Source organism: Corythoichthys intestinalis, chromosome 19 (genome assembly GCF_030265065.1).
Source record: "Corythoichthys intestinalis isolate RoL2023-P3 chromosome 19, ASM3026506v1, whole genome shotgun sequence".
NCBI classification, from domain to species: Eukaryota; Metazoa; Chordata; class Actinopteri; order Syngnathiformes; family Syngnathidae; genus Corythoichthys; species Corythoichthys intestinalis.
In genome coordinates, this window is record NC_080413.1 from 8,696,849 (window position 1) to 8,719,855 (window position 23,007).

The following is a 23,007-nucleotide window of genomic DNA, read 5'->3' on the forward strand; positions in this document are numbered from 1 at the left end:
AAGATGGTGGCTGTTTACTAACGCATGTAGTCCTCAAAACATGTTGCCAATGCAGCCTTGTCCGTTATTTGCATCTAGTTCTACAATATGTGATATCTACCGTATCATGTGGGTGTAGTTTGTAGGCTATGGCTACAGTAAGCTATTATTGGAGCCACCTAGCATCGCAATTGCAACGGCGTCTTCCCCACTCCTGCTCTGCTCTCTCGTCTCTGTGAGTCCGTCTCTCTCAGACGTTTTTTATTCAACCAATTTAGTAACGCATAGTAACGCACGCCTTTCCCGCCTCAGTAACAGTAACGGCGTTGCCAAGATGAGAAAAGTAATTAATTAGATTACTCATTACTAAAAAAAATAACGCCGTTATATTCTAACGCCGTTATTAACAACACTGGTTACAAATCAATTATTGCACAAACATTAAATCAAGAGTTGTTATGAGAATAAAGGGCCAATATGCAAACATGAGGGCCAGCAAGCTCGACTCCCACTATGGCTCCAAAGACTTTCAAACCTGGAGACTTGGATGAAATAAAATCCTCCATACAGAAATTGGAGGTCCTCAGAGAAGAAATCAAGAAATCGTCAGAGAGCTCCAATTAATGCGTGCTGAAAACGAGAAATTCAAGCAGGCGGTCGAGGAGAGAGATGTTCGCATCAAAAGCCTGGAAATTTTGGCTGACGATCTCGACCAGTACCGACGCGCAAATGAGCATGAAACTGGCAGACCACAAGAGCAAGACTGCCCTGCTTAACCAACGCCCCCACCTGAAAGGGTCGAAGATTTTTTTGAATGACAGCTTGACTCGCCGTAATGCCGAAATTGCAAGGAAAGCACGTCAACTCAAGAAAGCTGGGAAAATAGCCAACACCTGGGTCTCTGAATGCAGGATCCTTATACTATGTATACATTAGGGCTGCATCCACTAATAACGCAGCCGACTAGAATGATCTGGTCGGGAAATTGGGAAACACAGCTTCGGCAGACATGCAAGGCATGGACATGAGGCTTATAAAACTTATAATAGAAGACATTCTTCAGCCTCTAACATATATTTTAAATCTTTCTAGGTCATAATACGAATTTTACAAAAGGTAAATAATGTCTGGGTGGCAATTCAAACTTGTAAACAAAAACCAAGTGTACTCAAAACAAAGGAGGGATTCCAATGCAAACAGAACTTAACCATACATCACAAGGACAGATAATCTTAACGATATGGAACTGGTCAATTGGCCACTGAGTGCCCTGGCCAAGATCTTACAATGCGGCCAAAACCTGGACAATGCGCCTGCCTGGATCGAATCAACTGAATAAACTAACCGCTGAATTATGAACTAATCTACTGGATCTAATCAACTAAACGGGCACGTGGACATGGTCGACATGGACTATTGGGAAATTGAACAATCAAGGGGGATGGTTAAATTTAAAAAAAAAAACAACAACAACCTTGTAATCACTATGCAATCTAAATGTCAAAAATTGTTATTCGATATTTTCTGTGTCCTAAGGTATACTGAGGGCGGGTTTCAATAAGCTTCGGCTTCTCCGTCTGCCCTTTTCTTTTCGGCTTGAATTGATTGTAAAAACATATAATTGCTGTATGTTTGTTGGATTTGTCATGCCTGAAGGGAAAATAAATAAAAGTTATACACTCATGTAAAGCTGTTGGAACATGAGGGACGAGTGAAGAAGAGGCTGGGATACACACATACACATACAGTAGAGTTCCCCGTTAGCCAATTGGATGCCAGGAATTCTAGGTCAAGTAAACTCTGGGAGCTGTGAGTACCAGCCATACTGTTGTCTTTTGTTTCCTGAAATTTCTTTCAAAATGAGGCAATATTTTCCTGTTGAGGCGTGTCTTAACCTGAAAATTCTGTATGTAGAGATGTTCATAAGTAGAGGTACCATTGTACAGTATTTAAGACCAACTCTGGAACCCTAACCCCAACTGTTGCAAATCTGCTACACCTGCCTTGAGAGGTAGTTTCTTAGAATCATTTCTTTAAAAAAAAGGAAAAAAAATCTTGTGGCATAAACTCAATTTCTGTATTATCTTATTATTTTTATGAAATATACACTCACCGGCCACTTTATTAGGTACATGTCCACGGAACCGTCTTCTTTTACTGTTCCTCGATTAATTGCGCTCAGCCATTTGTTTCTCCTTTTCTTCTCACGTGGAAGAATGAAGAACTTCAGATGCGGCTCCGAACTCTTCCTTGTGTGACAACCCGCAACACAGCAACTTTTAGTCATTCCGATGGAAAAAAGACCGCAAATAAAATGAAAGTTAAACGCATTTGTATTACAATGCACGACAGCGCAACTGCTTGTGACTCGTCTTTTGCCCCATTGTCAATATGGCGACGCTTTGTTGTGGCTGGTGACGTCATTAAATGCCCGGATGTCCCACCTCCTCTATACACTCTCGCTCCCAACCGGAGTTCCCAACAGCACTCTCTCACTCTGTTGACATTGAGACTCACGTGCAGCGAGTGCATCACCAGTTTTGCCCAACTTTTGTCTTATCGGGTATTTGCTGCCCGCATTTTTCCCTGAAGCTCATCTTGTGAACGACCGTCAGTGCTGTCCTGCTCTTCACTTTTCAGATCTGGTTCAAATAGGAAGGGTAGAACTGACGACATGTTGGGAAAGCTAACGAGTGACACGCTGGAATTTCATCAACGGGCCCGGAACAAGAATGGCGACCTATCACTTAAAAGAATTTTACAAACTTTATTAAAACCAAAACATTAAAAAGGGTTTTAATTAGGGCTGCAGCTATCGAATATTTTAGTAATCGAATAATCGACTGAAAATTCTATCGATTAATCGAGTAATCAGATAAAACAAATATATTTTTAGGTGAAGAGCAATTATAAATATACATGAGAAAACAAGACATTTCATCTTATCTTGAACCATTTTCAGTCAATCAATGTCTTTATTTTCGATGTATATTGTTGAAAACAGCCAACAATTGCATCTCAAATGTAACTAGAATTAAAAAAAAAAAGACACATCACTTAAAAGTTGGGATTTTTTTCCCACGTGTTTCAATTGAATTTCTATTTGTGTCAACCCATTTTTAAGTTCAAGTTTATATATATATATTAGGGCTGTCAAAATTATCGCGTTAACGCGCGGTAATTAATTTTTTAAATTAATCACGTTAAAATATTTAACGCAATTTACGCACATGTCCCGCTCAGACAGTATTCTGCCTTTTGGTAAGTTTTACAGCAGGCTTTTTGTGCTGTCTAACAGCGAACTCTTGTGGTCGCTTTGCGACATGGTTTATTTTTTTTCTTGCCAGTTCAATATGGTTGCACGACGTCTCGGGCTGACGCCTACGTTGTAATGTTGTGCTTATATGATCCTTGGACAAGATTTGTCTGTAAGTATGGTTGTTGTAAAGAATGGACATATTATGTTAGTAAGCGAAATGTTCTATTTTTTGTATGAGACGCTTTTTGTTTATGTTTAGTGAACCTGTATAGCGTGCTAAGCTAACGTTGTTGCTAATGCAATGCTTGTGTACTTTTTTTTGTTGTAGTTTTACGACGGTCTAAAGAGGACAATTTTATTAATAAATCAGATGAAAAAGGGAGAAGTCTGATTATTAAGGCGTCGTTCACTAGCTGTCTAGCTTTGGAAAAAGTAGACGCTTCGGAGTGAGGACAGCATAGACAGATTTAAATGACAGTAGAGTGAAATGCCCACTACAGTCCTTATGTACCGTATGTTGAATGTACAGTGGGGAGAACAAGTATTTGATACACTGCCAATGGGTTTTCCCGTTGGCAGTGTCATCTTGTGTCTTATCTTTCCATTCCAACAATTTATTTTACAGAATATATATATAATTTACAGAAAAATATGGCATATTTTATAGATGGTTTGAATTGCGATTAATTGCGATTAATTAATTTTTAAGCTGTAATTAACTCGATTAAAAAATTTAATCGTTTGACAGCCCTAATATATATCTTACCTAAACATGCCATTACGCTTGATAACACACATCAAAGTTAGGATTTTTCCCCACGTGTTTCAACTGAATTTCTCTTTGTGTCAACCCATTTTTAAGTTCTAGTTAAGTTTTAAGTTAGTCTAAACTGTAAGCCCTGATAGGATTTTGAGTTTTTGCAGTGTTCAAAATAAATGTATGATACAGGCTGTATTGGAGCACATTAGGGACCAGTGCTACTTGGAGTTTTATCCAGCAATGACTACTGAGCTAAAATTGATAGTTAGCATTATTAAGTTTTTTTTTTACACCCTCATCACTCCACAACGCTATGTTATGTTAAAGCCTGTATGTAAGGCACGTTAGCCACGCATCGACAGTGGTCATAATCAATAGTAACCTAGCCCTCCGCAGGGCTAACGTTACGTGAGCTAGTGAGAGTAACGTTAATCTTATTTATTAGCGCTTAGCGCTCTTTATTAGCGCTTAGCGCTCTACTGCTTTAAGATGGCTGCTGTTTACTAACGCTGCCCAGACGCGGCCGAGTCTGTCATGGCGCATCTAGTTCAACATACATGTAATCTCTATGAGACGCATCAGACGCTACCTGCTACCAACGTAGCATCGTGCGGGCTAGTATTTAGCAACATCGGTGTCGTTTGTAGCGGCTGTTAGCTGCAGTAAGTTTAGTTTTTTTTTTTTTTCTTTTTTTTTTTCCTTCTTCCTCTACATATGTGACATCAGCGCGTCGTCCTGCATTAAAAGTAGTCCGAGCAAAACGTGATGCTTAGAGCTGTCAAAATAAACGATTACTCGAGGTGAATAAAATTACTCAGATCAGTTTTTAAACTCGAGTTACTCGAGTATTCGTTTCAGCTCTAGTTTTAATATCAAATTATTATAACTCATACTAACATTTATCTTTTAAGAATTACTTGTCTTAAAAATAGAGGAACCCTTTAAGGAAGACCGTTTCCCATGAGGACCAGCGCACACCCGCATAGTGTTGTAAAATCATAATCTCCCTGTCGCCAGCAGATGGATTTAAACGACATTTCTGTTTCCAGCGGCTGTGTGAAAGATGAAAAGTAATGAGATAATGAATCCAGTTGTGTCTAAACAATAGCATTTGACGATTAGCAACCGTGTGGCTAAACCCCCCACCCCACCCGGGTATCGGCGATCGGCTAAAAAAGTTGTGGTTTATAGTAGACGACCGATATTTATAAAAAAAAAAAAAGTATCTACATAGACACATCTGAATCCATCAGTCAGACAAGGATATCAGCTGTAAATTCATATCCTGTTTTATTGTTCAGGTGTGACGGAACAAAACACACCAACGCAAACACACGTTCGCGCTTCCTTGTTGTAATAACGGAACGAGACAAGGTCCCTAGAGAAACACTCATCAAATAACGCGCACGTAAGAAGATTTAACAATGTGGGCCAAGAGGACAAGGTGCGTATTAAAGGGGATTTGACGGAGCTTTAAGGATCTGGTGACAACAACACCAAGACGTTAAATGAAAAGAGAGTCGTTTTTAATCACTACGTGAGAGCGAGGAAGGAAGGGGTTGAAGGCCACTTGCGACAGTAAACGGCATCGGTGCGCTCGAAAAACTGACATTGACGGCTATAGACGTCCGATCCGTTTGAATCGGGAGCGCTGGCAGCCGATTCAAATGGATCCGACGTCTACTCGTGATAAACTCATAGAATTAAAATGGCCGCTTATTCGAGAAACAACAGCGGGAACAACGTCAAAAAAAAAAAAAAAAAAACGTAGTTTTGTCGTACTCGTTTTTAAGCTAAAATCGGAACGAGTTTCGTCAAATCGTCCTAAAATTAGTACGAAAATTTTGCGGGAATTTTTACCGGAAGCCATTTAAGCGGAAGCACTTGTGCGCATATTTCTTTACAAAAATGACGCTAGTCTTGTAATATTTAAAAAAAAAAAAAAAAAAAAAATCTGATTATTTTCGCACAATTGTGATTTTTTCAGAAAAAAAAGGTTGTAATCGTATGTCTTAAAAGACGTTTTTCTCGTTAAAATCTTTAGTTTTTGAGTATTTTTTTCTCTGAAAATAGAAAAAAATCTTACAAAAATAAAGCCATGTTACTATTAATTGTTTTATTTCATATTTTTCAGAAAATGCGTTTTTAACGCCGAAAAATAATTTGCGAAAAAGAAAATCTTAACTGTCTTAAATGCAGTATTTTTCAAGCAATATTTCAAACAAATGAAAAAACGCTTACATGACGTCACTTTTCTCACGTCCGATTTTAAAAATCGTAACTTTTTTTGACGTCTGAATTGACGTCTGACATCCGGGCCACTAGAGGGCAATGACCTTTCCGTCATTAAGTTTTAAAACAGTCATAAATCATGAGCAATTCATCAAGTGGAGGCTCATTTTGTGTTTATCATTTGTGCTAATTTTCAAGCGATTGTTTTTTTGAGAGACAGCGAAAACCAAAAGTGGTATTTGCCATAAGGATTTTTTCTTTCTTTTTTTTGCCATCTGGCAAAATGGAATTTGACATGTGTCATTAAAGCGTATGTTCAAAAATCACAGCCACACGTTTTTCTGCCATATAACATAATTGGAAAATTTGGACGTGCATAGCCGTCAATGGCAAAGCCTGACTTGGTTGCCAGTTGAATGTCAATAGGCTGTAATGGCAAGTGTTTTTTCAAAAATCACAGCCACACGTTTTTCTTCCTTTTAGAATTAATGGAAAACTTGCACGTGCATAGCCATCAATGGCAAGGACCTGCATGGACCTACATGGCCTGCAAAACTGCCATACACCCCCCCAAATGCCACAAACCAAAATCCATTTTGCCACATACCAGAAAAAAATGCCGCATGTCAAAATCCATCTTGCCACATGGCAAAATCAATTTTGCCACAGGGCAAAAAAAATGCCACATTGCAAAATCACTTCTGACACATGGCAAAATAATATGCCACATGGCAAAATCCATTTTGCCACATGGCAGAAAAAATGCCATATGGCAAAAATAAAAATGCCACATGGAAAAATGGATTTTGCCACGTGGCAACAAAATGCCACATGGCAAAAGCAGCCACATGGCAAAAAAAAGCCACATGGCAAAATCAATTTTGCCACATGGCAAAAAAATGCCACATTGCAAAATCAATTTTGACACATGGCAAAATAAAATGCCACATGGCAAAATGCATTTCGCCACATGGCAAAAATGCCACATGGCAAAATAAAATGCCACATGGCAAAATCAGTTTTGCCACATGGCAAAAAAAAGCGCCACATTTTAAAATCAATTTTGCCACATGGCAAAATAAAATGCCACATGGCAAAATCCATTTTGCCACATGGCAGAAAAAATGCCACGTGGCAAAATCAGTTTTGCCACATGGCAAAAAAAAAAAAAATGCTACATCGCAAAATCAATTTTGCCACATGGCAAACATAAAAAGGCCATATGGCAAAAATAAAAATGCCACATGGAAAAATGGATTTTGCCACATGGCAATGAAAAGCCACATGGCAAAATCAATTTTGCCACATGGCAAAAGTAAAAATGCCATATGGCAAAAAAAATTCAACATGGCAAAAAAAAAAAAAAAATGCCACATTGCAAAATCAGTTTTGCCAAATGGCACGAAAAAGAAAATGCAACATGGCAAAATCCATTTTACCACATGGCAAATACCACTTTTAGTTCTCGGCTCTGCTGTTTTAGCGTTTTTTTTTTTTTTTTTAACACTAAAAAGTTTTAATAAGTTAAAGAAAAAAAGTTTAATTCAATTACTGCGAGTTGTCAGAACGTGCCCCGCAATAAATTAATTATCTTCATGTTTAAGAAAAAAAACAAAACAAAACAACAACTGTCGTAGTGTTGCAAGAGTTCTAAAAGATGCGGATTGTCGTCTCAAGCGCTGCTCCCACAGGACAACGGCGGAAAAGGCCGGTCCCAATCGGAGCAAGACGACTACAAAACGCATTGTGCTTTAGAATCCCATCAAGTTTTTGGCGAGTCGGGTCTGGATCGACGGGTTCGCCTCGGAGGTCAGTTGTTTGACGGTTAGCGATTAGCGTCCTCCCGTCAGCGATTCTGGTCATTCGCTGTCTAGACGGCGTCACTTGGCGGAGTCCGTTGTCCCGTTGGCGTTTCCGGGCGGTTGCCCTCCCGCGGCGGGTCCGCCACCGTTCTGGAGCGTTTCCTGCTTGTACTGCTGCACAGCGCGGTTGATGGCATCCTCCACCAATCGCTTGCTGATCCTCGTAAGCTCCGCCTCGTCAGGTTCGGACCGCCGACGACCGCCTGAGAACACAAAATAAATCAATCTGAATTGATTATGGAATTACATAAAAGCGAAATTTGAAAATTGGAATGTTTTGATTGGCTCAAGAGTCGATCAAACTTTCCCAAAATTTCTTCCCCAAAAGATTTTTTTTCAAGCTATGACCAAACTCTTGTAAATCTTACAACTTCTTTTTATAATATTACACTTTCAGTCATCATATTTTTATAAGTATCGTATTTTTTCGGCCTAAGTCATTTGTTTGGGGGCATTTTTTTAATATCAGAAACCATAAATGAACATTATATGTTAAAGCAGTACTTCTCGACCTCGGGGAACATACTTTTTTGCCGTACTAGAATAAAGAGTAATTCCACATCCACTCACTGGGTGGCAGTGGTGCACTCATTTTCAGACAGTGCGGAGTATTTTTGAACCAAACAAGAGCACACAGCAAAGAATACTGGCAAGTGTTGTTTTCGTCAACGATGACGATAACGAAAATATTTCGTCAACGAACAATTTTTTCATGACGATGACATCACGATGACGTGCTAAAAATGTGTCTTGGGAGACTAAAACATAACGAGGTGGATGCCAGTTGTCGTCTGACGACACGAGAACGAGATGAAAATTCGCCATAGTTTCCGTCATAAATTCACAATGTGTGATATTTTCTTATTGTATGTGTAGTTAGCACACATTTAGCAATGTTTGGTCGTGTCACCAATAGTTGAGTAACTCTGTGCCCATTCCAGGCTCATTTTGTATAACGTGTCAGGTGCTGCTTGGTAAGTTTTGCTTTTTTATCTTGGCTAAATATGCCATGTTGCTTTAGTGTTTTAAGGTCTGTGCTGAGTGATCATCACACACTACACTAACTTGTAGCGTTAACATAGCGTTCGCGTTAGCATTAGCATTAGCGCGGTGACTCGGTGTCTTCTTAAACTCTTGGAAAACATTTTACATACAGTTTGTGGCATCCAGGTGAGTTTAATTAATTGCAAATAATGTAATAATGCAAATAATAAATAAATGCAAATAATGTAGATTCTAGTTATGTGCTCGTCTGTCATGTTTATTCAAAATTGTTGGAAACCTTTCATTTATTTATTCATTTTGAGGTTTATAGATGAACCCATTTTGAGAATTGTGGACTAAAACAATTAAAGTTTTCTTAGACTAAAACTGGACGAAGACGAAAACATTTTGAAATGACTAAAATATGACCAAGACGAATAAGTATTGTTGTCTAAAAGACTAAGACTAAAACGAAAATTAAAATGGCTCCCAAAAACAACACTGGAGGTATGAAGAGCAAAGACGAGGAAATATGACATTGCGTGTTTTAGTCATCTCAAAATGTGTTTGTCTAGCTTTCATTGACGAAAACTAAAGACTAATTTCGTTTCGTTTTAGTCGATGTTGACCAAAAATGTTTGTGTCTAAAATGAAAAAAATATATATACTCCCAAAAATAAATAAAGATTTCTGAGTATTTTGAATGAACATTGACAGACGGTACATTATTTTTAATTAATTATAGCCACCTGGACGCCATGAAGTATATGTTAAAAAAAAAAAAGAAAAAAAAGTCAGAGAGTTAGCATTAGCCAAATGCTAACGCTAATTATGGGTCACTTTCTGTTGATTTTGGGGCATCACACATCATTTCCTGTTGATTTTGGGGCATTTACAGGTCACTTTCCGTTGATTTTGGGACATTTTACATCATTAGCCTAATGCTATCGTGAATGCTATGCTAACGCATAGTTACATTTAGTGTGTGATGATCACTCAACACATACCTTTAAAGCAACACTGCGTATTCTCTCTGGCCAAGAAAACAAATCTTACCGTGTGTGCAAGCCTGCATGGAGGCTGGAGACGCGCGCGAGGCGCAGCACGTCACGAGTGACACAACCAGACACTGCTACGATGCAGGCTAACTACACATAAAATGTTACACATTGTGAACATGTGACGACAACTATGGCGCATTTTCGTTCGTAACAGAAAACAGAAGCATTGTTTTAAAGTAATAATGGTAAAATAACGTAACTTATTAACATTTTTTTTTGATAACTAGCCTAAAAAAAAACGCAACATCTCGCAGCCGTTTGAAATTTTCAGTAATTTCTAGCAGTGTGCCTTCATTTTCATGCCGATTTCATGCCATTTTAATGAGCTTTAAGTTTTTTCCAAATCAATTTCAAGAGTTTATGATAGCCAATATGACATTGACTGTATTAAAATTTAGCATATAACACCAAAAAAAAAAAGATTTGTTGATGGAACATAATTTGTTAACATAAATATATGATAATAAAAGTAGGGCTGTCAAAATTATCGCGTTAACGGGCGGTAATTAATTTGTTCAATTAATCACGTTAAAATATTTGACGCAATTAACGCACATGCCCCGCTCAGATTAAAATGTACAGTACAGTGTAATGTCAGTTTGTTACTTGTTTTTTGGTGTTTGGCGCCCTCTGCTGGCGCTTGGGTCCAACTGATTTTTTGGGTTAGTACCATGAGTGAGCATGGTGTAATTATTGACATCAACAATGGCGAGCTAATAGTTAATTTTTTTATTGAAAATTTTATGAATTTTAATAAACGAAAACATTAACAGAGGTTTTAATATAAATGTTAGTACAAGTTATAGAAATTTTATCTTTTAAGAACTACAAGTCTTTCTATCCATGGATCGCTTTAAGAGAATGTTAATAATGTTAATACCATCTTGTTGATTTAATGTTATAATAAACAAATACAGTACTTATGTACCGTATGTTGAATGTCTATATCCGTCTTGTGTCTTAGCTTTCCATTCCAACAATTTACAGAAAAATATGGCATATTTTATAGATGGTTTGAACTGCGATTAATTACGATTAATTTTTAAGCTGTAATTAACTCGATTAAAAATTTTAATCGTTTCACAGCCCTAAATAAAAGGATATAGTTCAGATTAAATTATTTCATGCATCCACTTGACCTAAACACTTTTTTTCAGTGCCCTCAGAACATATACAAGATGAATCAAAAATGCAATGTTGCACTGCAAAAACCTTGCGTTGTCCTCTGGTATGAACAAACATATTGATTCCTATCCTTAAAATACTTTATTGATCGTTGAAGTCAGGATGTGTTGTTTCGTGCCGCTGCAGAGGTGAGACTCTAATTTTCATTTCTTCATCGCTGCTCAGTTCTACCCAATAAAACTAAAGCTGACAACCTCTTGATTCACTTCACACCTGGCGGCACACGGGTTGAATAGCAATTTCTCGAGTTGTAAAATGCTGCCATGCAAATCATTAGATTCAAATCAAGGGAGAATTACATCACCGTTGATCATTGATTAGATTTTTTTTTTTTGTCGGATTGTATTTTGTATTCCGACACTAAAACATACTTGAGTGTTTGCGACGGACCACATTCTGCGTCAAATCTGTAACACAAGCACAAACATTTGACATGGAATCTTAAATTTCTTTCATTGGCTGATGCTAGACTTCCAATCCATTTAGACTCTGAAACATGAGCATTGCCGTCAATGGCACTGAAACATTGTTCAAACACGAAAATGCTCTCAGCTCATCAGTGTAAAACTGACATTAGTTGTCCTATGCAGAGGACAAAGAATATATACAGTGGGGCAAATAAGTATTTAGTCAACCACTAATTGTGCAAGTTCTCCCACTTAAAAATATTAGAGAGGCCTGTAATTGTCAACATGGGTAAACCTTAACCACGAGAGACAGAATGTGGGGGGAAAAAAAAAAAACAGAAAATCACATTGTTTGATTTTTAAAGAATTTATTTGCAAATCATGGTGGAAAATAAGTATTTGGTCAATACCAAAAGTTCATCTCAATACTTTGTTATGTACCCTTTGTTGGCAATAACGGAGGCCAAACGTTTTCTGTAACTCTTCACAAGATTTTCACACACTGTTGCTGGTATTTTGGCCCATTCCTCCATGCATATCTCCTCTAGAGCAGTGATGTTTTGGGGCTGTCATTGGGCAACACGGACTTTCAACTCCCTCCACAGATTTTCTATGAAGTTGAGATCTGGAGACTGGCTAGGCCACTCCAGGACCTTGAAATGCTTCTTACGAAGCCACTCCTTTGTTGCCCTGGCTGTGTGTTTGGGATCATTGTCATGCTGAAAGACCCAGCCACGTCTCTTCTTCAATGCCCTTGCTAATGGAAGGAGATTTTCACTCAAAATCTCTCGATACATGGCCCCATTCATTCTTTCCTTTACACAGATCAGTCATCCTGGTCTCTCTGCAGAAAAACAGCCCCAAAGCATGATGTTTCCACCCCCATGCTTCACAGTGGGTATGGTGTTCTTCGGATGCAATTCAGTATTCTTTCTCCTCCAAACACGAGAACCTGTGTTTCTACCAAACAGTTCTATTTTGGTTTCATCTGACCATAACACATTCTCCCAGTCCGCTTCCGGATCATCCAAATGCTCTCTTGCGAACCGCAGACGGGCCTGGACGTGTACTGGCAGGGGGACACGTCTGGCAGTGCAGGATTTGAGTCCCTGGCGGCGCATTGTGTTACTGATAGTAGCCTTTGTTACTGTGGTCCCAGCTCTCTGTAGGTCATTCACTAGGTCCCCCCATGTGGTTCTGGGATTTTTGCTCACCGTTCTTGTTATCATTTTGACGCCACAGGGCGAGATCTTGTATGGAGCCCCAGATCGAGGCAGATTATCAGTGGTCTTGTGTGTCTTCCATTTTCTAATAATTGCTCCCACAGTTGATTTCTTTACACCAAGTGTTTTACGTATTGCAGATTCAGTCTTCCCAGTCTGGTGCAGGTCTACAATTTTGTCTCTGGTGTCCTTCGACAGCTCTTTGGTATTGGCCATAGTGGAGTTTGGAGTGTGACTGACTGAGGTTATGGACAGGTGTCTTTTATACCGATAATGAGTTAAAACAGGTGCCATTAATACAGGTAACGAGTGGAGCCTCGTTAGACCTCGTTAGAAGAAGTTAGACCTCTTTGACAGCCAGAAATGTTGCTTGTTTGTAGGTGACCAAATACTTATTTTTCACTCTAATTTGGAAAAAAATTCTTTAAAAATCAAACAATGTGATTATCTGTTTTTTTTCCCCACATTCTCTCTCTCATGGTTGAGGTTTACCCATGTTGACAATTACAGGCCTCTCTAATCTTTTCAAGTAGAACTTGCACAATTGGTGGTTGACTAAATACTTATTTGCCCCACTGTATATCGTGATACTTTGTATCCCAAAAGGGTATCGATATGCTCCTGCCAAGAATCGAGATATCGTTTTAAAAAGGTGTCTATGTTTAAAAAAAAAAAAGGAACCAACAAGTTGTTATCAAAATCTTCCACCATAATACAACCCCTAGCAAAAAGTATGCAATTACCAGTCTCGGACGAGCACTCACTGAGACATTTTATCATGTAGAACAAACTCAGATAAAAAGCTTGAAAAAAAATAATGAATTAGTTCAAAAGTGCAACTCTTTAGCATTCAGAAACACTAAAACAAATGAATAGAAAACATTGTGGTGGTCAGTAAATGTTACTTTTACAGAGCAAGTGCAAGGAAATATATATGGAATCACTCCATTCTGAGGAAACAAATATGAAATCATGAGAAACAAACAAAGAAATAACTATCAAAACACATCTCTAGTATTTAGTAGCACCACTTCTGGCTTTTATGACATCATACAGTCTCTGAGGCATGGACTTGATGAGTATTCTTCATCAATTTGGTGCCAACGACAGACATATTTTCAATTGAAGGGATAAGAAAGCTGTCTAAAATTTCCATGTAAACTTTATTTATTTATTTATTTATATATTTATTGAAGATTTAACCACAGCCATCTCCCCAGTGCCTTTGCCTGACATGCAGCCCCATATCGTCAGAGACTGAGGGAATTTTGATGTCTTCTTTGTAAATCTCACTGGAATGGCACCAAACAAAAGTTTCACCCTAACCCTAACCTAACCATCATCACCTTGTCAAGAGTCAAGAATCTGCATTGGACAAGGTGATGATACTGGAACTTTTGTTTGGTGCTGTTCCAGTGAGACATTAAATGTCCCAAAATTACCTAATTGCCTGGCACTGACTGCCACTGACAGCCATCGACGTTCAATCCGTTTGAAGTGGGAGGGATGGCAGCGAATGAACGAATGTTCATTCGCTGCCACCCTCCCAGTTCAAATGGATTGGACGTCTACTAGTGATAAAGTAATTCCAATTCACACTAGAAGCTTGTTTTTCTCTTAATTAGTTGTTTGTAGAATATCCTAGAATTATTTCCTGACCAATATATCGATAATCGTTGAATCGCCATATCGTCAGATCATCGTTATCGTGAGTTTTGTATCGCAAATCGTATCATATCGTGAGGTACCAAGAGGTTCCCACTCCTATACATGACTGCCATTACATTTTCTGTCTCCATGTGTTACCGCACTGTTTGTGTTCACCCCATTTTGACATGAAATATCAATATAGTCTGCATTAACTCACTGGCTGCCATTAACAGTGATACACGTCCAATTTTGACTGGGAGGGTGATCATTCATCCTATAAGGACGATAAAGAATAAATACCAAAATGCCATTATAGTTGTTATCTCCATGAGTTGCAACACCTTTTGTGTTCACGCTGTTACTTAATTTGACATGGAATCAAAGTGCGTATGACACCAAAATGCATGTGTGCGAATGTGACGTCACCCAGGTCAGCGACTCACAATACAGCATTGCTTTAAAGCATGCAGATGGACTGCGGATTCAGCTGATTTCGCATTTTAATTCGTTTATTTTTCGCATCACGCCAACCAAATGGCTGCAGAATTTTGTAGCTGCACCAGGGAGAGGTGTGGGAGCCTTTTTGAGTTTAAGAAAGTTCCCGTTCACCCCGAGATCAGCCAAAACAAGTGTGCGACAACTCTGGGACCATTCGACTTACGAGGAAGTGAGTAAACATCGTGTTTTGTATTATTTCATACTAGGATCATTTTAATACGGAGGTGGCTTGCATTTTGTGGCTGACATGCTCCTTGACCAACGACAATGCCACTCGGCCAACGACCGGCGGTTTGTCGCACATCCCCCCACCGGGAGAGTGCTATACTCGGCTTATTGCCCTCTTCATGTGCCCGGTGTTTTGTGATTATTTACTTACGTTTGATCATGGACTGACATGTAGAAAAGTTCTCCTCAGACACATCCTGCCATGTTAGCTGCACAACAACTGCAGCCGCTACCGTATGACTCTCACTGTTTGCGTCTTTGCCGTGTGGTAATCATTTTTTACGCCATATTCGTGTTGACCATGTAGCAGCTACGCGCTCTTCTGACGTCAGCCGGTTTGTAAATGTAGCAGCAGGGGAACGACGAGCTCTAACTTGCTGGCTGCAGGGCGGGTTGCTGATCGGCGAAGACAACCGACAACCCCGCCATCGTGTGAAATAATCCGGGCTAGTTTTTTTTTTGTTTTGTTTGTTTTTTTAACCTGTCCTGCTCAGCTGTTTGACATGGAGAATGGAGGTCTAAGTGCCCGAATAGTCTGAACAGTTTTAATGTTTCATATTGAGAGTCTGACATACTCCCTTTGTGATCATTCAACATACCTCATTTATTATGACAAAACAGTGAACAGGAAGGGGTTATGGGGAACAGAAGAAAAGAAACAACAGAAGAAAGAGAAGAAACACAAACAACAACAAGAAATACATTGAACGCCTAACTACACTAACTACTAATATGTTAGTGCTATCGTCAGCTAAATGTATTTCCGGTTGACACCATATGGGGGGGCCTGTTGACCAGGGAAAGAGGGTGAAGAAGGTGGGGGAGTCTATAAACTAAGTGATAGAAAGGTGTAGAATGTACACAAATCATCTCTGTGATTTAGAACCCAGTAATCGTGTGAATCCCTAGTGAGTGTAAGCCCGTTGGCGACCGACCCTACGCCGCCCCGCCACCAATCCCGGCACCGGGACCCCCCGCCCGAGCACGCCCAATAACATCCGGCCGCACATGGGCCCCGCCGGGCACGCAGCAGCCACGCAGACGAGCGGAGATGCCACGCGGGCACCGACACAGGGCCACGGCCCCCACCCAGCCAGCCCGGGAAGGGAGGGCGGGCCCTGGGGTGGGGGGCAGCGCAGCCCATCCCTCCTCCCGCAGCCCAGCAAAGGAGCCCTCGTCCCCCCCTGGAATCTAGGGTGGTCCCCCTGGCCACCCGCACGCCCATCTACCGGCCCTCGGGGATGGCAAAAGGGGACGCACCACCAACCCCACGCCCGTCCACCCACCCGGGCCACCCACGAACCGCTGCCGCAGCCCCCCAGCCAGCATGGCACAGGGGGCACGATCCGGGCTAGTTTTGCGTTGCTTCGAAGACTTTGAAACATCACTCGGTTCAGGTTAGCATGTCGGCTAGCTGTCACGCCTCTTGGTTTGTTTACATTCTCCAAAGTCAGGGCAGGGAAATGACAAAAGCCTGACTAACTACAGTGGCATAAAATATCGTTCGAGAGGTGCGACAGTAAAGGTGAAGTCGACAATTTTGACCATTTACAGTAATTTTGCCATGTCGTACTGGATAAATGCATTTTTATGATTTCATATTCCATTTAGCACAAGACTCTTATTTGTCATGACTATACCATTTATTTAGCAATTGGGGAAAAATACTTCGATAAAAATAATATCCTGTAAAGATATTGGAGTAGAGATACTGAAACAAAACGGAGTCAAAATGGATTGGACGTCCACCGCCGTCAATGGCACTGAAACGTGATGATTCACATTGAGCTCATCAGTGCAGCACTGACATCAGTCAGGGTTAGAAGTTAAAAAAAACATTTGAGTACGATTACATTTGTTGTCTCCATATGTTGCCGCACCATTTGTGTTGCTTAATTTAACACGAAATTTTACATTTCCACATTTACTCACTGGCTGCCTTTCACGGCTATAGACGTCCAATCACTGCCAGCCCTCCCAGTCAAAACGGATTGGACTGAAGTTTGATTATTCCTCATTTTCCAACCTTTGTGACTCAGTCTTATCCACCGATTCAATCTGCAGCAAAGCTTTTATGGCAGCAGGAAAAGCTACACTCTGTACCAATAAGAAGAGTTCTAATCATAACATGTCACTCTTCAACCAATCTGTCTTTGCCGCTCCCGTCCACACTTTTTGCTTTAGTCTAATTTTCCCCGCTTTTGTTTCCTATTAACTAAGACGACTCGCAAAGATTTTTTAATGAATCCTAATGATTGTGTTGCTTCCAACGCGGCTAAAAACTCGTTACGTCTTAATTTGTGGTGAACGCTGCAGTGAAAAGCTTGTCCTTTCCCCTCAAGGCTTTTAGCTAATTTGCCAGGCTTTTGTTTGTGTTTGCTTCACCGCAAACCTTGAGTGAAAAGATTTGGAGAAGTGGATTTTAATCAGGCATAAACACCGTTTTAACGAGTGGAAAAGTAGTGTGTGCAAACATCTTTTACAGAAGCGATGAACAATGTAATGTGCTTGCCTAGCCACTAGTTGGCAATGGTGCTAATTCATGGGAACACTTACCACTTAATTAAGTGTTTTCTGCATTTAACTCATTATAGGGCAGTCATTTAACTCATTGGCTGCATTGCTGCCGACCCTCCCCGTCAAAATGGATTAGACGTCTAGCGCCGTGAATTGCACAGAAACGTGATCATTTACAAGTGAACATCCTCTCAGTTCATCAGTACGGCACTAACATTATTCAATTTATGTAGGGGATAAAGAATATACACCTGACTATCATTATATTTGCTGTCGCCATGTGTTGCGGCACCTTTTGTTTTCAGTAATATAATATTTATTTTTTACAAGCAGCAAAATACTATACAATATTGTAAAAGATACGTATGCACTTTCTGCTTTTAAATATCATGCTATATGATCCTTCTGCCCTATTGGTCATAATATTTCCCGTCATGCTTCAGTAATGGGATTCTGCTCTCCTATTGGCCAATTGTTGATGACGTTTCAATTTAGTGTTGCAGTATGATGACGTTCACAGGCGCGACGGTGTTGTTATTGCGGGTCAACGTCTGATCTAAAAGAGCACAAGTGTTGCGTTTTTGTCTCACAAAGTTTTTTTTTACCTGATTACTTTATTATCAAAGTAACGAAGTTACATTAAAAGTAATTTATCGGTTACTTTTTACCAATTTTTCTCCCTTTGCTGCCTCAACATACAGTACACTCACCGGCCACTTTATTAGGTACACCTGTCAAACTGCTCGTTAACGCTTAATTTCTAATCAGCCAATCACTCAGTGCATTTAGGCATGTAGAGATGGTTTAAGACAATCTCCTGCAGTTCAAACCGAGCATCACTATGGGGAAGAAAGGTGATTTGAGTGACTTTGAACGTGGCATGGTTGTTGGTGCCAGAAGGGCTGGTCCGAGTATTTCAGAAACTGCTGATCTACTGGGATTTTCACGCACAACCATCTCTAGGGTTTACAGAGAATGGTCCGAAAAAGAAAAAATATGCATTGGGCGGAAATGCCTTGTTGATGCCAGAGGTCAGAGGAGAATGGCCAGACTGGTTCGAGCTGATAGAAAGGCAACAGTGACTCAAATAATCACCCGTTACAACCAAGGTAGGCAGAGAGCATCTCTGAACGCACAGTACGTCGAACTTTGAGGCAGATGGGCTACAGCAGCAGAAGACCACGCCGGGTGCCACTCTTTTCAGGTAAGAACAGGAAACTGAGGCTACAATTTGCATAAGCTCATCGTAATTGGACAATAGAAGATTGGAAAATCGTTGCCTGGTCTGATGAGTCTCGATTTCTGCTGCGACATTCGGATGGTAGGGTCAGAATTTGGCGTCAACAACATGAAAGCATGGATCCATCCTGCCTTGTATCAACGGTTCAGACTGGTGGTGGTGTAATGGTGTGGGGAATATTTTCTTGGCACTCTTTGGGCCCCTTGGTACCAATTGAGCATCGTTGGAACGCCACAGCCTACCTGAGTATTGTTGCTGACCATGTCCATGCCTTTATGACCACAATGTACCCAACTTTTGATGGCTACTTTCAGCAGGATAATGCGCCACATCATAAAGCTGGAATCATCTCAGACTGGTTTCTTGAATATGACAATGAGTTCACTGTACTCAAATGGCCTCCACAGTCACCAGATCTCAATCCAATAGAGCATCTTTGGAACGGGAGATTCGCATCATGGATGTGCAGCCGACAAATCTGCACCAACTGTGTGATGCCATCATGTCATTATGGACCAAACTCTCTTGAGGAATGCTACCAGCACCTTGTTGAATCTATGCCACGAAGAATTTAGGCAGTTCTGAAGGCAAAAGGGGGTCCAACCTGTTACTAGCATGATGTACCTAATAAAGTGGCCGGTGAGTGTATATGGAATGAATCAAATGTCTTTGGCTGTTTTTTTATTTAGTCCGGTTTCACCCCGATTCTAAAATTTAGTGTGGCAGTTTCAGCAGCACGTGGAACGGATTAGGGCATTTACATGCAAAACGCGTCTCTACTTACGGAATTTTTGGGTTACGAGACTACTTCTAGAACCAATTAATGTTGTAAGTAGAGGTACAACTGTAGAACTTTTGTGCCTCTTAGCTTTTGCATTGCATGCAAAGCTACCATCAATTAAAATGCACACTTAGTCATAAAAGGTTAATTTTTCAGGCGTCATTAATTCATCGTTTTTAGCTGAAAATCAAATAGTACATCAGCGCCAATTTTTTAAAAACTTTTTTGGGAAAGTCAAAATCTGCTCTACTGTGAGTGCCAAGTTTTAGATTAGCTCATTTTCTGCCACTGATGGCAAAAGACACCCAATCCATTTCTGACTTTCTGGCAGCAAAGCAACAGCTATCGACTCGTTATTTCCATGACAAAGCACAACGCTTTGATGGAAGACTCATTTTAAAAGTGGCGAGTCTGTCAAATGTCAACAGATGACAAGCGAGCGTCTGCTTTGAGTTTACTCTCTCATCTGGACCGCTTGTGGGAAAACCTTTAAAAGCACTTTACACGCCAACCTGACGCATTCGCTTATTTATCCTCAGCCCGACTGGACAAATTTCGTGGAACGTAGGAACGATCATTTTTCAAAAAAAGTTCGTCCGACTGCTCATTATGCGTGGAAAAGCAGCTGTAATAATCTTGTAATTTTTGAATGAAACTGCTAAGCGGAGGGCAGATTCTGTTTATATTCGCAGTCTGATAATGTGTCAAGAGTGACTCATTTCTTCTGGGCTGAGCCGATTTCCTCGAAGGAAAAAAATAGCAGCTCGTGTAGAAGGATGTGTTAGTGTCGCAACGATAGATGCTCATGAATCTGAATGCTGATTTTTCAGTGCCGTTGACGGCGCGAGACGTCTAATCCATTTTGATTTACATAAAAAAAAAGGTAAAAGACAAGGCAAGAGAGAATAACAGAGCTAGGAGAAGAATTCTGCTACAACTTCCTGAGGAAATGCCTTTGAAAACCGATACTGATGATAGTGTTTACGCTCATTGGGAGCATATTTTGAACACTAAAAACGAGGGGTGTGACAATATATCCAAATGGTGATGGAGTCATGTGAAAAAATTAGGACACCCTATGGAAGCCTGTGAGTTTTCTAACATATTTGGTTAATGTCAATTTTAACAATCTTGAGAGATTCAAGTAATAGAACTGAACTAGGGTTGTTCCGATCATTTTTTTTGCTCCCGATCCGGTCCCGATCGTTTTAGTTTGAGTATCTGCCGATCCCGATATTTCCCGATCCGATTGCTTTTTTTGTGCTCCCGATTCAATCCCAATCAGTCCCGATAATTTTTCCCGATCATATACATTTTGGCAATGCATTAAGAAAAAAATGAATAAAACTCAGACGAATATATGCATTCAACATACAGTACATAAGTTCTGTATTTGTTTATTATGACAATAAATCCTCAAGATGGCATTTACATTATTAACATTCTTTCTGTGAGAGGGATCCACGGATAGAAAGACTTGTGACTTTGTATATTGTGACTAAATATTGCCATCTAGAGTATTTGTTGAGCTTTCAGTAAATGATACCGTAGCCATGTCCAAATGCATGATGGGAAGTGGAACCATGACTGTGTGTAGTGCTACCAATGGATATATCTTCTCTGCGTTGGGAAATAACATAAGGTGTTAAGAGAAAGATCAATTGCTACCTTGCTTCCCCACATTGCTTCCCATGATATTTCTAATCGTAGGGAGAGGGATTGTGAGGCTTTAGCCAATTAAAAAAAGGCTCCAAAGGCTGCCAAATTTCACTCTACTCATTTTACGCTGCCTTTTATCTCTCTATATAGGTAAATCGGCGCCATTACACATTGAGCGCAACAATGCGTGGGTGGGTCGTGCAGCGCATGCATTAATTGCGTTAAATATTTTAATGTAATACATTTTTAAAAAAATTATTTACCGCTGTTATTAGGATAAATTTGATAACCCTACCTTAAGCCTAAATTAAAGACTCTGGGTGAGTGTAACATATTATGTCTGTAACGTTAAATACAATTAGAAAACGATTTAATAATAAAAAAAATATATATATATTAAAAAAAGGTGTGGCCGATATTTTTTTGCCGATTCCGACCCGATCGATCGGGACATCTCTAGTTTCAAATGATGGTTAGGGTTTTAAACTGGGGTCAGTGTGGTGGTCCTTGCCCACACTCCCCTCTGCTGGCTTTTATTGTTATGACACTTCCTGTTTTGAATAATGGTATCAGCTTTAACCTGGCTCACCTCGGAGTGCACCTGCAGCTCATCATTAATCAACACTGCTTATAAGGAGCGGACCGGGCAGCAAGCAGGTGCCAGATGATTCTGCCAGTCACCATTGGTACATCGGCCAACTCAAGTCTGTGGTCTTTTGACTCTTGTTTTTGAAAGCTTCATTGATTTTATCTTTTGCCTTCAGGACACTCACCCAGCCAGGCCTCCTGACAGAACAACGCCGCCTGCCACAGTCACAACCTGGATCATCAACCCTTCCAGCCACTCCACACCTTGCATGTCTTTAATAAATACCATTTCACTCTACTTCAGCTTCCGGGTCGCACTTTGGTCCGCATCGCCTTCGCCTAGCCTGCCCTAACAGTCAGCCTCTCAAAGTCAGGTTTAAATATAGGGTTAGGGTTCCAAACCAGAGTTAGGGTTTCTTTGTATGGTTTGAATATATATATATATATATATATATATATTAAAAAAAGGCATGGCCGATATTTTTTGCTGATTCCAATACTTTGAAAATGACGTGATCGGACCCGATCGATCGGGTTGCCAATCGATCGGGACATCTCTAAACTGAACAATTAAAAATGACAAAAAATATTTTATTACTTTCTGTAAAATGTAATTTTAAATTAATGCAATTTCCGTTGAGGAATAAAACAGGACATCAACACATTCAATCCCACTTAAAATGGCTAAAATCAGACACAAGTGTATCACATCATGTGCACATGATTAGAACATCATTACCCAGTGTTTTGAAGGAGGCTTGCCTTATTTAAAACCTCACATTTAGTTTGGTGTGCACCTGACCGTAAAAATGAGAGAAAACACCATGGTGAGATCAAAGGATCTGTCTGAGGCCTTCAGAAAGAGGATTGTAGATGCTTATGAGTCTGGTAAGG

At 40.0% G+C, this 23,007-nt stretch overlaps 1 protein-coding gene across 2 annotated transcripts in view; it reads right to left on the reverse strand.

The window, feature by feature from the left end:
• Nucleotides 1-23,007, reverse strand: part of LOC130907353 (A-kinase anchor protein 7-like) — a 77,129-nt gene that overhangs the window by 2,201 nt on the left and 51,921 nt on the right. The window contains exons 9-10 of one of the 2 annotated variants that reach the window (XM_057822324.1): nt 11,694-11,729; nt 2,093-8,295 (exon numbers count right to left, since the gene is read on the reverse strand). In XM_057822324.1, the coding sequence (XP_057678307.1) occupies nt 8,111-8,295; nt 11,694-11,729 (221 nt within the window). In that variant the 3' untranslated portion in view covers nt 2,093-8,110. The remainder of the gene's footprint in view (nt 1-2,092; nt 8,296-11,693; nt 11,730-23,007) is intronic. The other variant, XM_057822325.1, reaches the window with a different exon arrangement.